At 36.9% G+C, this 14443-nt stretch overlaps 1 protein-coding gene across 2 annotated transcripts in view; it reads left to right on the top strand.

The window, feature by feature from the left end:
• Positions 1–14443, top strand: part of DGKH (diacylglycerol kinase eta) — a 163918-nt gene that overhangs the window by 104413 nt on the left and 45062 nt on the right. For both annotated transcript variants that reach the window (XM_084292184.1, XM_084292183.1), the window contains exons 5-9: positions 3345–3449; positions 3767–3899; positions 11127–11233; positions 12117–12242; positions 13428–13530. In XM_084292184.1, the coding sequence (XP_084148310.1) occupies positions 3345–3449; positions 3767–3899; positions 11127–11233; positions 12117–12242; positions 13428–13530 (574 nt within the window). The remainder of the gene's footprint in view (positions 1–3344; positions 3450–3766; positions 3900–11126; positions 11234–12116; positions 12243–13427; positions 13531–14443) is intronic.

Raw genomic sequence — 14443 nt, 5'->3', positions numbered from 1 at the left:
TCCTCGTATTTAATCTAAATCTATCCTCTTTTAGTTTAAGGTCATTACCCCTTGTCCTCTGATCATCTTCATGACCCTCCTCTGGACTCGCTCTAACAGGTCCATGTCCTTCTTGGGCTGGGGGCCCCAGAGCTGAACACAGCGCTCCAGGTGGGGTCTCACAAGAGCAGAGCAGAGGGGGACAATCACCTCCCTCACTCTTCTGGCCATGCTGTTTTGGTGCAGTCCGGGATACGGTTGGCTTTTTGGGCTACAAGTGCACATTGCCGGCTCATGGCGAGCTTCTCATCAACCAACGCCTGCAGGTCCTCAGGGCTGCTCTCAATCCGTTCTCTGCCCTGACTTTATTGGGGCTTGGGATTGTCCTGACCCAGATGCGGCACCTTGCACTTGGCCTTGTTGAACTTCATGAGGCTCACACAGAAAGCCTACCTTTTGTGTAAATGCAGATAAGATGATCAAGGAAATTATTCTCAGTTTAGGACAACCAAGAACAGCTATACCGAGTTATTGTAAAGCTCATAAATGCATGCTGAATTGGAGTTATATAGCAGCAGTAGCAGATATTCATGAAAGGAGTTTAGGACATAGGACATGTATAGTGATTCTTCCTCTTGCATAATTTTATAATATTCGGTAGCTGTTGGACTTTAAGGACTTCCTAAGCTGAAGGTTTGGGGTATTGTTTTACAGCATATGATGCATCTATTCTTGATGTTTGATAATCAGTTCCTTGGTTCCCTGAGTTCTTATGCTACACGAAATATCTAATAATACATTTTCTCCATGATTTTGTAGAGTCTGAAATGGATGAAAACCTAAATGGACTGCTTAGATTCTTTCTCTCTCTCTCCTCCCCCTTGGTATTGTCAGTATTTTTGCATATAATGCATTTTGTCTTCTTTCATGTGTCAGATTCCTTCTTGAAGTTGTTAGAAACATAATTTAAAGGGAATATGTAGATTAATCATCAAGTTATATAGATGCTATGTATTTACAGACGTGTCTTCCAAAATTCCACTTTATTTTTATAGCACTGATAAGTAATCCTACATTTGTGCAATCATCAGTATATATTTTAACTCTTAGGCTGCTGAAATACTCTCAACAGATAACTAATAAGAACTTGGGATATAGGAATTTCTGGTATGTTTGTATGCATTAGCTAGCAATGTTTGGTGACATGATTTGTTTGCCCCTACATTTGTGTGTAGGATATTTAGGGATGCCCAGGGTGTCCCACTTGCCTTCTTCATAGATACTTCTCTAGGTACTGTGGTCCTTTATTTTATCTACCAGCCCTGTACTGATGCCTTGGATTACCAAAGGGCATCTCAGCTGGCAGTAGATAATTCAGCATAAGTAACAACCCAAGGTCTTGATTTTGGGAGGGGAGAGCGAGAGAAAATTCAGGGGATTTCTGTGGTTGGTAATATTAAAGAAATGAGTAATGAAAATAAATGCTACATTTATCAAGATCAAGATTTCCAAGAGTCTTCAGCAGTAAATGCAGCAGTTGGTGCATAGTGGCATTTCACAGCACCTGGTTACAGGTTAGAATCAGTAATGAGCAGGGAGGAAGGACAGACGTGAAGTGCAGGATTTTGGGTGCACTTTGCCCTTACTTAATCCATGTTATAATGTCATGCTAGCTAATAGGAAATAATCTGGTTGGGTGTATTTGTGCAAATAAGATTTCTGAGTCTACTGAAACCTGGAAATTCCTGCAGAATGCTGATTGTTGTTGGAGCCAGGGTTATATTATGATTTAATGGCTTTTCTGGGCTTCATTTGATGACCTGGCCTAGAAAAACATTTTGAAGTAATAAAGCGTCTGTTTGGCTCCAAACTAATGAGAGAAGCATTGCTCTTTGCATTAACTGTTCTTTAGGAAGAGTCGTGGATAGCTACTAATAAACCTTATTAAAAAGCTTAAGCATGATTGAGGGAAATAGAAAACAGAGAAACTATTCACTTCCATGTGAAGTGCGTATATCAAAAAAAAAAAAAAAAAAAAAAGGCAAGCCCAAAGGGTTTTTGCCTCTCCTCCATGTGACTTGCAGCTTGCTGCACTTCAGTTACGTTGCCTCTGAGATATGTTAAAGTGCAGCTCAGTTTAATGAAGAAGCGGGTAGGACAAATCAAGGCTAGAGACTATTTACAGCAGAGACTGGGTAAGTAAATGCAGATGTAGATAAGTGCTTGCTAATATTGTGCAAATGTTTTAATATCTAGCCTGTAGCATTTAAAAATATTCAGAGCTGATGTTTTTTGGTGGTCCTTTCTTGGTCCTTTCTTTGTTTTATTTAAGCAATAAGCAGGTGTGGGTGGTACATGCAATGCAATGGATTTATATATGAGTGGTAGAGATTTTATTTTATTTTTTTCAGACTTCCTCCAAGAAAATAACACAAATAACTTCCCTTTAATTTCTTGTAGTTATTTTGTTTTAAATCCTTTGCTGTGAAAGTAACTGCTTCACCTATTTTAGTGCATTGCTCAAAATAATTTCAGTGGGAGTTAGATGATAGTTTCTGGTGCTTTACTGTTATTTTAATTATTTTTCTACTAGTGAGGGAAAGGGGGAAACAGCTTCTACTCTCTGAACCTCCTAGGTAAAGCATTTTCAGATTTCTAGAATCTAAATCCAGACCACTGAGAACTCCCCAGCATCAACTTGCTTCAGGAATTCATTCAACTGCTCTAGTAGGACTGTAGGATTTGATTTCAGCTGTTGTAAGCTTTTGTTTTCCATGTCTTCCTATAAAGATTTGTATGTGTTCCTAGACCGAGACCTTATACAGAAAGTTCGGGTTTAATGTATATATGTGTAATACTCTGTAAATGTAATGTCAATATATAAGTTAGAGAAATATGGTGAAAGCTTGTGTTACTGTTTTTAAGACTTTGAGGGTTTTTGTTTGTTTGTTTTTTTTTGTCTGTAGTAATTTGAATGGATCTTGCAGTTGCTATAATGCTGTTATGATCTAGGACTGCAATCTTAGCAAATTAGTAATTTCTAGGACATTTCTTTTACTTGTTTCAGTGCTTTTTGCTTGAGTATTTAAGCCTTAGTGCATCAACAAAGAGCCACGAAGGAGGCATAATCAATTTACATTGTAAAAAACTGTATTGAAGCCCAATTTGAATCTTGGGAACTGCAGAAGGAAAAGCAAACTTTTTCATTGTTGGTAGGGTATTAAAGAAAATGTTACTTTTAAGCATTGAATAAGTTGTGGTCTAGGATGTTTCTTCCTTTTGCTTCATCTCACAGTTTACATTAAGTACTGTACTCTATCATGAGCTTTACTATTTGGAATCATCAGAGTGCAAATCTTTTCCAGATAATCACTCCATTCAGGAGGCTAATATTGTGTGCTGAGAACAGGAAAGAAATGGAGGACTGGATAAGCTCTTTGAAGTCCGTACAGTCCAGGGAACACTATGAGGTAAGTTGATAACCCTGTTGGTGCAACCTGTTCTAGCTCAAACAGATCAAGCTACAGGACACAGAACTAGAGCAGTCCACCCTTTTTAGTGTGAAAAGTGTATTTGATACCAGAATGAAGCTTCATGTTAAGAGCAGAATGAAGGCTTTTTATGTTACTTTTGTTTAGTAGCTTGGAGGGAAAGCAAGCTGAGTATCCTTTTGAAAATGCTTTTCGTGAACATTGCACTGTCCCCTGTAATGTGGAACCATAGGTAATTTCAGTCACCGTAGCTGTGTTCTGTACTTGCAAATTTGTCTTAACTTCTCCTTTACTAGACCGCACAGTTTAATGTGGAACATTTCTCAGGGATGCATAACTGGTACGCCTGCTCCCATGCCCGACCTACCTTCTGTAACGTGTGTAGAGAGAGCCTCTCTGGAGTCACTTCCCATGGCCTGTCTTGTGAAGGTAAAATAAACGCTTTCTTCCCCCTGTTTATAATGCCATGTATAAATTACTGACAGTTTTAGGCAAGTAATGATTCTGAAAATAATGGGTAAGGAAAAAAGCCTGAAGGGAGAAATCTGTTCATGTGAGTGGCTTTCTCTTGGAGAGAGTGAGTGCTAATGATATGGCTCACCCTCTTCGTGCTCTGGGTGCCTTTTTCTAACTCAGTTCAGTAAAAATGTTTCATTCTGAGGCAGCTACCAGTCTGGAATGTGCTTGCCTGAGTGGAGGGCTTGCAAGGATTTCTTTGATATGTACTTGAAAAATGCAGATGCATAACAAAATAGTCTTACGTGTTTGCAGAATCGGCATTCCTCAGAAAAAAAGAAGTCATACTGATAGTTTCTCTCCCAAGTATATAAAGATTATTAACACTTTGTTCCATGCTGCGGAGAGTTTTCTTGCTTTAAAGATTCTGTCATTCATTGAGGAAATGGGGATTTAAATGCCTTTGCATTTGGATGGAAAACAGATGAAATCCATCAGAAACAAAAAGGAGACATAGGTAAAACTTCAGCATTTAGCTGAAAAATGATCTAGAGAAAATCTAGAGAAATGATCTTTTGCAAATAAATATTTGTGATAAATGTGAAGAAGTTTATATATTTTCTAGTGTGAGTTCTGTAAAAAAAGCAGTGACAAGCCTGCTTGTGTTAGAATAAAGAAGAAAAATGTTATTGTGACCTTATGATATATAAGAAATTTAGAGACAAGTGTCACTTTATTGCTTAAGTATGAAATATTTAATTACAAAATAGCTAACTGTCCAGATAAGAGTTACTTTTAGTGACACCATTCAAGATTTGAGTTCTGGATACATTACCCGACTGCAAATGCATTTCTCTTATCAATGCTGTTATAATACTGAAAGTCTGTGTATGATAATGTGTATTCAAGAAGTCCTGCAAAAGAGGCATTAACTGACCGTCCTGTATTACCCTTGCTTAAAAGTAACTAACAGTACATTTGTTAAGGAACAGGGCAAACCCATTTCATAGAAATTAAGGTAGCCTATTTACATCCAACTTCCCTGGTGTATGTTTTCCACTGTGTATAAGTCACTTGGACATGGTATTTTCAATGCCTGATACTCGCAGATGGAAGTGCCGTGTGCTTAACTAAAATGCAGTTGTATTGCATCTTTGTGCAAATACAGTTATATTTGGTCAGGTAAAGGAGAGGAAAAGCTCTTTTCCTTCTAGGTATGTATGGCTGCAGTGCTTCTAAGTACGGTTTTTATTTCCAAGGAGTTGGTGTTAAATTTACGTGAAGGTACTTTCCTTAATTTCCAGATTTGGACTTTGTCAACTTCCTGCATAATGTATTACAAACTAATGCTACTTTTATCCACATTTCTGGTGCCAATTGATCTTTCACCATTTTATTTTTTTTTTACAAATGACTATTAATGGTAGACTGGATTAGCTTCCTCTGTCTCGGTTTCATTAACATATATGATCTAGATTGGTTTAAATGTAGATATAATATTCATTTACCTGTAAAGAAGTTTACCTCCTCTTACTCTTTAGCTACTAGTTTATATGTATTTTTTTTTTCCCTCGTTATTTTTTTTTAAATAAAAGAAGCACTTCAATTATGCATCTAATCTAAACCAGTTGCAGGTTGACTTTTGTACTGAAATACTCTTACTTTGTCCCCCATTCTGTAAAAAGACATGGTAATCATCCTTAATATCTTTGTGCAAAAAGTGTACATTGGTTTAATACAAGTTCTTTCTTTGAAATTCTGACGTGACTGGGCTCGTATTTACTTGCTTCTGTCATCTGCACTTCTAATGCATTTTACCATTTATTTTTTGACTTATCCCGAGTTAGCAATGTATACTGTTTAAAGAGATGGTGTAGTGTAGGTATGGAGTCTTCACATTCCCCAGACGTGTTCTGTTCTACTTTTTCTCACTGCAGCTTTAAAAAAAATGTTTAAATATTCATGCCTGACATCTGAAGCCTCCAGTGCTGCTTTACTCAGGGAATCCATTTATATCTATACTAAATTCAATTATTTGTGTGGTCGTTGATCCCAAGCTTCTCTATTATGTCATGTATTAAGAAGCATGAGAGGCTTCTTCTCAGGAGATATTGGAACTCTTCCTCCTTTCAGTGGTTTGGGTTACTGGCACACCAAGTTATCTTCAAAGTAGCTTAGAGCCTTTGTACTCTTTGTGGTCTGATTCTGGACTGCTAGCTGTAGGCAAAAATAAAAATAAATCCCTTTGCTGATATTCTGCAGCTCACAATATTTTAGAAGATTACTCCTGTAATATTTTATTCTCTTAGACCTGCTGGTCTCCAATAGTACTACAGAATTGGTTTTTTAGCCTGATAGCACAAGCCTCATTTATTTTGGGACTAAGCTGGGTGCCTTTTTTGGGGGACCCCTCCTCTGCCAGTAACCTTTGTCAAAGATTGACCAAATTAAATGCAGGCACCCTGAGGATACTTCTGTTAGTTTTGTGAAAGCTAGTGTTGGAAAAGGGGGCATGTTAATGCCTTTGCTAGGGGAACAACTATAGTGTGAACTTGCATCTCTTTAGAAGTCAAAGAATTGATATGAAATGTCACAATGAAGGCATAAATATATATCAAACCATGCTGCATTCTTTTTACTGCTCAAAAAGGAGTTGACTTTTAAAAAAGTTAATTGTATGCAATTGTACAGTGCTATTCCTCCCACTGGTTTCTTCTTCTGTGTCTTCTCAAAAGATAATATACTTTTAAGTGGGTTTTGTGTGTGGTATTGATAAATGAAGATTTTCCTCTAGCTAACTCTAAAGGAATGATCTCCCCTACATTCATCCACAATCTTCAGTAGGACAGCGAAATTATATATTTTTATCTTGCTTTGGAAATTGTCACAAGCAAGCTGAATAAAGTAAGGCTTTTGTTCTTTATGCTCCTCAGATATTTCTCTTATTCAGAATTTAGCTTGCTATATGCTCAGGAATCAGTCTAAGAGGTTGTCAGGAAATATGGAGATGTATTGAATATTTAGACAGAGAATCCTAAAGATCTACAGATCGCTATCTACAGAAGCTCTTTCAAAGCTCTTTAGCCTCAATTTCTCTGTATTAATACTGCATTTCTATACAAGTCATTGACAGTGAATGCAGCCTTTTTGATTATTCTCAAAGATGTATTTCTCTATGTTGTGTTTTCGTTATCATGACTGAGTCTTGATGACTGAGTATTCCTAATAAGATGGAAATTGCAGTTTAAATGAGATGCTTTCTACTGTGATGAATTGCACAGACAAAACAATGTCGAAAGAACAGTTTAGGATCATAAAGTCAAGCAATAAGGAAATAGTAGGATTAAATTGTCTCAGCAAATGCACTTTGTGCACTTGATCTTTTTTCATTACAACTGCATTTTTTTGCACACAAAACTCTCATCCTCTTAACCGTTGCTCAGGGCATTGCACATATACTGGTTGGGAAGTCATTGTCTCCAGGATTTTTGCCACATTTTTTTCAAAGACTGTAGAATGAATAGTGAGTGCAGCCACCTGGAAGAGAAAAGATGTTAGTAGTTAAAGACTTAGACTATAATAGAAAACTATTCTGTGACTTTGTATCACACTGTACCCCTTTGCAATCCTGGGAAAATCACTTAACTCATATTTTTGATCGAATCCATAGTTACTCGTTTGTTCTCTGGGCAACTAGATTGATAATCTGGGCCTGTATCATAGAAGTGTTGAGTGTTTTTAACTGCAGAAATCAATTAAAGCTGCATTTTGAAGAGACAATACAAAATATATAGTATTGAAAAAACAGGTCTTTGTTGCCTTTTGATACCGCAAATTAGTGGACAACATTGTCCTTTATCTCTGTATGCTTCACTTACCCCTTTGTTAAAATGGGTATTAAATCAAACCCATATTTGCCCAGTACAGAGAAAACAAAGATGCATTTTTTCAAAAATTTTCATGCTGAATACAATAATTAAAAAAGAAAAAAAAAAAAAAAAAGACCAGGAAGAAATGAATATTTGTGTCTAAAAAGCAGTATTTTGCTAGCTTTTGGTAAATGAGGCAAATACCTGTTGAATATTACTACGAATCAGAGTATGGCACAGGTGCATACTTATCAAGAACCATCCATTCATGAGGCAATGAGGGTCCTCTTCTCAAAAAGAGTATTATCAAGTAACTGAAGATTTCACACATGCATATGGAAACTAAATTAAAGTTGCATGACTAACTTGAGTTTATAGTCCTTATCTTTGTAATGCAAGTATTTTTAGCACTTTGAAGTATAAATTAACTTAGTTACTGGAATGAAAATACTAAAAGCTACCAAGAAACTACTGAATTTTATCCTATAAAACATAGGCATAGACTGCAAATTGGAGTGGTTAGGTTGTTTTCATTCAAGTCACTCCATTTTCACTGTGGTTTGTCGATCCTGTGTGTGATAGTATTCTTGGAAACAAAACAGCAGGTTTCTTGGAATACCCCAAGACAAATCCTTCTGTCTGGACAATGTAAACTCAGGGGTCGTCAGATCAATTTCAAAACTTTGGATTTGGCCTTTGAAGCTGGTAAAGAACAGCCTGGGTGTCTTGTTCTTTGAAGAATACAGAAGACAGTACTCAAAAAATAGGTGTTAGAGTGGTAAGGTTGGTGGGACACTCAATGTCTTATCCTTAGTGTAGTCGTATTGATGGGTGGATAGAATGAAAGGCCTTTGGGGCAGAAGTATTTTATAGCAAAGATCTATGTTTTGAATGCAAGAGCTTATTTGATGACATTCAACAATGTTGACTTTTCTTCATTATGGATAATAATAGCTGCAGATTCAATCACTCTCTGACAGCAGATGTTGGTGTAACTGTGACAACTGTTTGCTAATTAAGTCATTCTGTTGCATTCTGTTGGTTGGCTTTCGGAGAGATCAACTTTATATTCCAGCTAGAAACATTTACACAGGAAATTAAAATTTAAAATAATGTTCTACAAATAGTCTAGATTTGGATTGGCTGTTGGTTGTTTTTTTTTTTTTTTTTCCTCATAATTTAAATTTTATTGGCAAAGCAGTGGCTTAGCAACATCACATATTTCCAAAAGATTTCAGATATAAGACAAATTTGTGAATGGAATCCAATATCGTCTGAGACAAAAGACAATAGGGGCTAGTGGTAACTAAGGTTGAGGTTTGACTTAAAATTTCCCTTATACTCTTTTCTGTTCCACGGTGTGTTTTGATGGAAAATTTAATTTATGTCTTAAGAGTGTTGTTTCTAGTAATGTTTGTTAAATGCTCAAAATAATTTGTACTGTTGTTAGATGATACTGGGACTGCAGGGGGTGACTTACAGAAAGTCTGTTTTGAGATTTGTTAAATTATATTGTGCCCACAAAGCGAACTTTAGCTGTCTCTTGACAGAATATTGTCCATAAAGTGACTTGCTGCAGGTCTTCACATCCTTTTGGTGGCTGAGAGGGCAGAAGGTAAATACGGGGCACTGAGGCCTGTTTGAAGGGTAGCTCAAGAAGATCTTAAAATTCTGTTATTTTTGCATGCCTTAGTCATTTGGATTTTCCTACTGCCCTTCATCCCTGATGTGTTCTATTTTGATCTGCACAGCAAAGACAAATGCATATCATTTGTGAGTTCAAGGCTGAATTTGATGGCATCTCTTCTCCAAAACATTCAAGTGGCAAAACTGCTAAAGGCCCAACACATTTGAAAATGTAGCTTCTGTTTCTGCGCTTCTCTGACAGCTGAGTTTAGACATGTGGAACCAGCTTGCATTGGCAAACTCACAACAATATGATGCTGAGCTATTTTGAAAATGTGAGCCTATCCTGTTAGTTGAGGAAAATGAGATATTTGCTCACTTTAAGGCAGTGAACACTGCTTTTTAAAATGACCAGCGGAGTTGCTGTAAAGCAGCAATACTCCTTCTTCTGTTTCCTTTTCTTTCTTTGAACTAAACGCATACTGTCACACATCTCCCAGAATACAGATAATGGCTGTCAAATGTTGCTTCCATAGTTTCTGTTCACTTTTTAAATTGATCTGGCAATGGATCAGTGGAATTAAAATGAGAAATTTATGATTCACAAGACCTTTTGTACCATGGCTTAATGTTTTTAATGGTAGACAAGTGATGGGCCAAACCTTTTGATAGTTTCCTGTCAAATATTTGTTAGAAAAAAAAGACTACCACTTCTGGTCTGCTGGCTAGTTCTCATAAACCTTTAATGATCTTTGCCAAAATAATTTATATAATGCATTCCAAATAGAATGATCTCATGCACTTCCAATAAGAGAAGTACCCACAGTTGTGTGCGTCAGTCTGCTTGGTGTAGAGTGATATAATTAAATAGTGATACTAATTAAATTGAACAAAATACAAATAGTTATTAGATTGTCTGCCAGTATTAGACGTCTGAGCTGATTATTACCATTAGTGCATTTTTCATAAATAATCCTGTAAGAAGTCAGGCTCTTCCTCACTTACTGTAACCTCTTGGAAAGTACTGTAACCACTAGTTGCCTGAATAAATAGATCATCACCTAATCCTTCACTTTCTCAGCATCTGGGAAAACCAGCATAGTACAGTGTGTAAAAGGAATCAGGATACTTTAACCAAAGAAGCAGAGCTCCTGAAGCAAAACTCATCTCTAAGACACTCTCCTGCTACATCCTGTAAATTTAAACCAGATATCTGAGTTGTGTCACTCCAGGAATAGAAAATGCAAAAGCAGAAAGGCATATTAGAGGTATATTATACACTGCATTGCACCTGAAATATGGGGACTGATGTGAATCTGAGGACACAGTTAAGATGGGCTACAGCTAAGCAAACAAAACAGGGTATTTCTCAGCTGCTGAATTTTCTAGCCATTTTTCTAGCAGATGCTCTTAGCCTGGCTAATTACTCAGCTGTAAGGTTGCAGCCCTGAAGGTCTGCAAATGTTGAACTCTTTCAAAGGGTGTATGAAAAACTGCAAAGGCTGCATACAGGATCTGTTACCCCTAAATCCGGTTTAGTGATTATAAACTGGAGTGATTATAAAGTGAATTTTCTTTTAGTTAGTTTGTGTGCAACACTAAGTAACATGTGCTTGGCTGTTTTATGGAATATATTTATTTTTCTAAGATATGTATCACTGAAATACTACAAATAACATAGTTCACGTTTGTGTGTGTATTACAGTGTGTAAGTTTAAAGCACATAAAAGATGTGCTGTCAGAGCAACAAATAACTGCAAATGGACTACATTAGCCTCCATTGGAAAAGATATCATTGAAGATGAAGATGGTGTAAGTACTACTGTTATTTACAGTACTTTCCAACAGCTGTTTCTTCTTAATGGAAAAAAAATGGCTAAGCATAGAAATGTTGTCATGAGACCCAGTGAAGTTAATGGTATGTATTCCTGAATGCTTTTCAAAAATTAACATGGTATTTAAAACAAAAAAGTTATATTTCTGTCTTACAAGTTTAGTATCTGTGGACTCTCAATTGTCCCTGTGGTACAAGATTTTAAAGACCCCGTGCAGAGAAACTCTGAAGCTGGAGAACTGCTTCGAGAATTTCTAATTGCTCTTATGCAAAGGTGGTATTTTATGCCATTACTGGTCTCTTTTGACAATCTGTTTTGTGTCCTCCTTATCGATAGCTATTCTCTATAAATTATAATGGTGAGTGCACTGAGAAAAGCTTTGTACTCTGTTTAGGGACTGCTTACAGAGATGAGACATATCAGTTGTGGATGACTGAGGTGGTACATAAAGCCACAGATATACTCTGCTGTCCTGCCCATTCTGAGTTTTAGTTATTTTGATTGGTTTGTGCTAAGTACTCAGCATTAAGTGAATGGGTACTTATTTATTTTAGGGAGTCTCTAGATTTAACTGTTTGTTTTGTGGTTAGTTACTACTACAGTGTCATGAATAGTTGAGTGAGATGTCTATCCCTTCTTCAGATGTCACATTTTCTGCCTAGCATGTGAACAGCACCATAGGCTACCTTGACAGCAGTTGCCTTGCAAGAATTGGTGTCACTCGTGCTGGTTTGCTGCACCTGCTTTTTTGATGAAAGGGAAGAGCTATGGGAAGTAGCTAAAATCCACCTGTAACTGAGACACAAAAGCCTGCAATTTCTATTTCTGAGTATTTAACTTTTGTGACTACTTCTTCACAGATAGCTATGCCTCACCAGTGGTTAGAGGGTAATTTGCCTGTCAGTGCCAAATGTGCAGTCTGTGACAAGACCTGTGGCAGTGTTTTACGCCTGCAAGATTGGAAGTGCCTTTGGTGTAAAGCTATGGTAGGTGCAATGAACCCACATCCAAGTGCCTAAGATTCTGCCAGCTTTATACCTTGCCATTTTTTTTCTTTTTCATTTCATAACCTTGCTTTTGGATTAAGAAGGAGTGGGCAGCTTGTGCAAACTCAGGTCCCTCTAATGTTCATCGTTCCTCATGACTGTCGTACTTGCTTTGTTTAATTTTTAATACACCCACAGATGCAGCTTTTCTTTAAAAGGTGTTGACATCCAAAGTGGTTTCTCTGCCTTCTCCTAACTGATAACTGAAGGTTCTGCTGCCTGTTCTATATGCTTGATAATCATATGTTAACTTTCATGTCTCTTTTGTAAGGGATAATTTGCATTCATCTTTAAAAATATTACTGCAGGACTCGTGAAGTTCTCTTCTTCAGTATGGTCTGTAGGTTGCTCATTGAAATTCTGTAATGTACAGTTGCTCTTTCCCCAAAATATATTTTATTCTTTATTTTTTTTTTAGCTCATCTAAAAAGAATGCTAGAGTATGTGTTAGCATATATATGCTAGAGTATAGAAGTGGAAAGCCAGCAGACTTTTTATTGTTGAGGCTTTCGGCATATAATTGTCTAAATCTGTGTATAGGCAGTGGAAAGTTATTGACATCTCCAGAGATTAATTTCAAATCCAGGTGATTTGAAATGTAGGTGAAGTGCAGCACACTCTGCATGTGTCTGGTTTTGTAGTAACTATGGAAGAGGCCAATACAACACACAATTTATGGGACACCAGCTATACCTCTAGCTGGTTTGTCTAGCTTGATATCTATGCTAGCTTTCCTGCAATAGATCTTCCAGAATATCCATGTGCACTGGGCAAATGTAGAGCTGTAGCTTGCATATGTACAGGGTGCTTTCTCCCCTCAGCACAGATGCTAGCTGCTGGGAATTTGGTCCTAACTTGCTAGGGGATGGAGGTAAGTGATTCTCTTGAAAGGACAGTTCATACCTGCTATAGGGGTAGCCAAAGATGAAGTTCTCCAAACTTAAATCCTGTGGAACAAGTAACCAGCCTCTGTGGTTGAATGCTCATATGTTTTTGTGCAGTTCCACTCTTCAATCTACACCTAAATGTTTTATGTGTTATTATTACATAGATACTGTATCAATTATAGTTTCGTCCAGAAATTCCACTGTAGCGTAGGGAAATCATTTTTTCTTTCTTTTTTAGGTTCACACTGCCTGTAAAGATCTGTATCCTCGTAAATGTCCACTCGGCCAATGTAAGGTATCGATCATACCTCCAACAGCACTAAACAGTATAGACTCTGATGGTACGTAGTATTGTAGTGTGTTCAGTGGTAGCTCTGGACTTGCAGTGTCTAGACATATCTGTATAACTAAAGAAGCCTAAAATCGAATGCAGTCTTCAAATTTAGAGAATAGTAGAATTTTCATATAGCTTTTTAGAGGGTAATTTAACCAACAAGATTTTAAAAATGCTTTTGAAAGTTACCCCACTAGATATTTTTTTCCCCATTTTTATTTATGACTCTTGGAAACTTTTCAACTGAATGATCAGAGTCTTTAGACAAAGTGGTCTGATGCCTACCTGACATGCATCACTTGCAGAACGAGCTCTCAAATTCTGGATAACTTTGCTTTATGCTAAATGCTGGCTAAAGTAAGCTAGCTGAATGGCTCAGATCCAAAAGCTGTCTTACCAGGCTAAAGAGCAGAATTGGTTATATGGTCTCTCTGATTTATTTATTTTTATTCTATTTTTTTTTTTTTTTTAAGTATAAGCAGTGTAAGAATCCTGCAACACACTGATAAAGAAACCCAGCAAATCTTTACAACTCAGACATACTCTTTTGTGGCTCACGGTAGAGATACATGAGCAGTGGGAGACTGTATTTGAAGGCAGGGAGTGGAATTAATATGGACTATCACAAAATCTAACAGCTTTCTTTTTATAGTTCCTGTTGATGACAAATGTAGACCAACAACTTTAAAACAGTTTAATGACTTTTATTGTATGAAGCTGATAAAAGTCATTGTTTATGTTGTATATATGTAGTCTTTTCTATTTACTCGCTCTTTGGGGTCTCAGACCAGAGCATCATGCTGCTATCTATCATTCATGCTAAGAAGGTTTCATATGTGAAATTATTTTTCCTTACGCTTGAACAAATTAAACAAACCTTATTTTAAATAATGCATTATTGTAATATGAAATTATAGTAG

This window comes from Netta rufina (genome assembly GCF_964035555.1).
Source record: "Netta rufina genome assembly, chromosome: 1".
Taxonomy (NCBI): Eukaryota; Metazoa; Chordata; class Aves; order Anseriformes; family Anatidae; genus Netta; species Netta rufina.
This window is presented reverse-complemented; position numbering and strand designations above follow the sequence as displayed.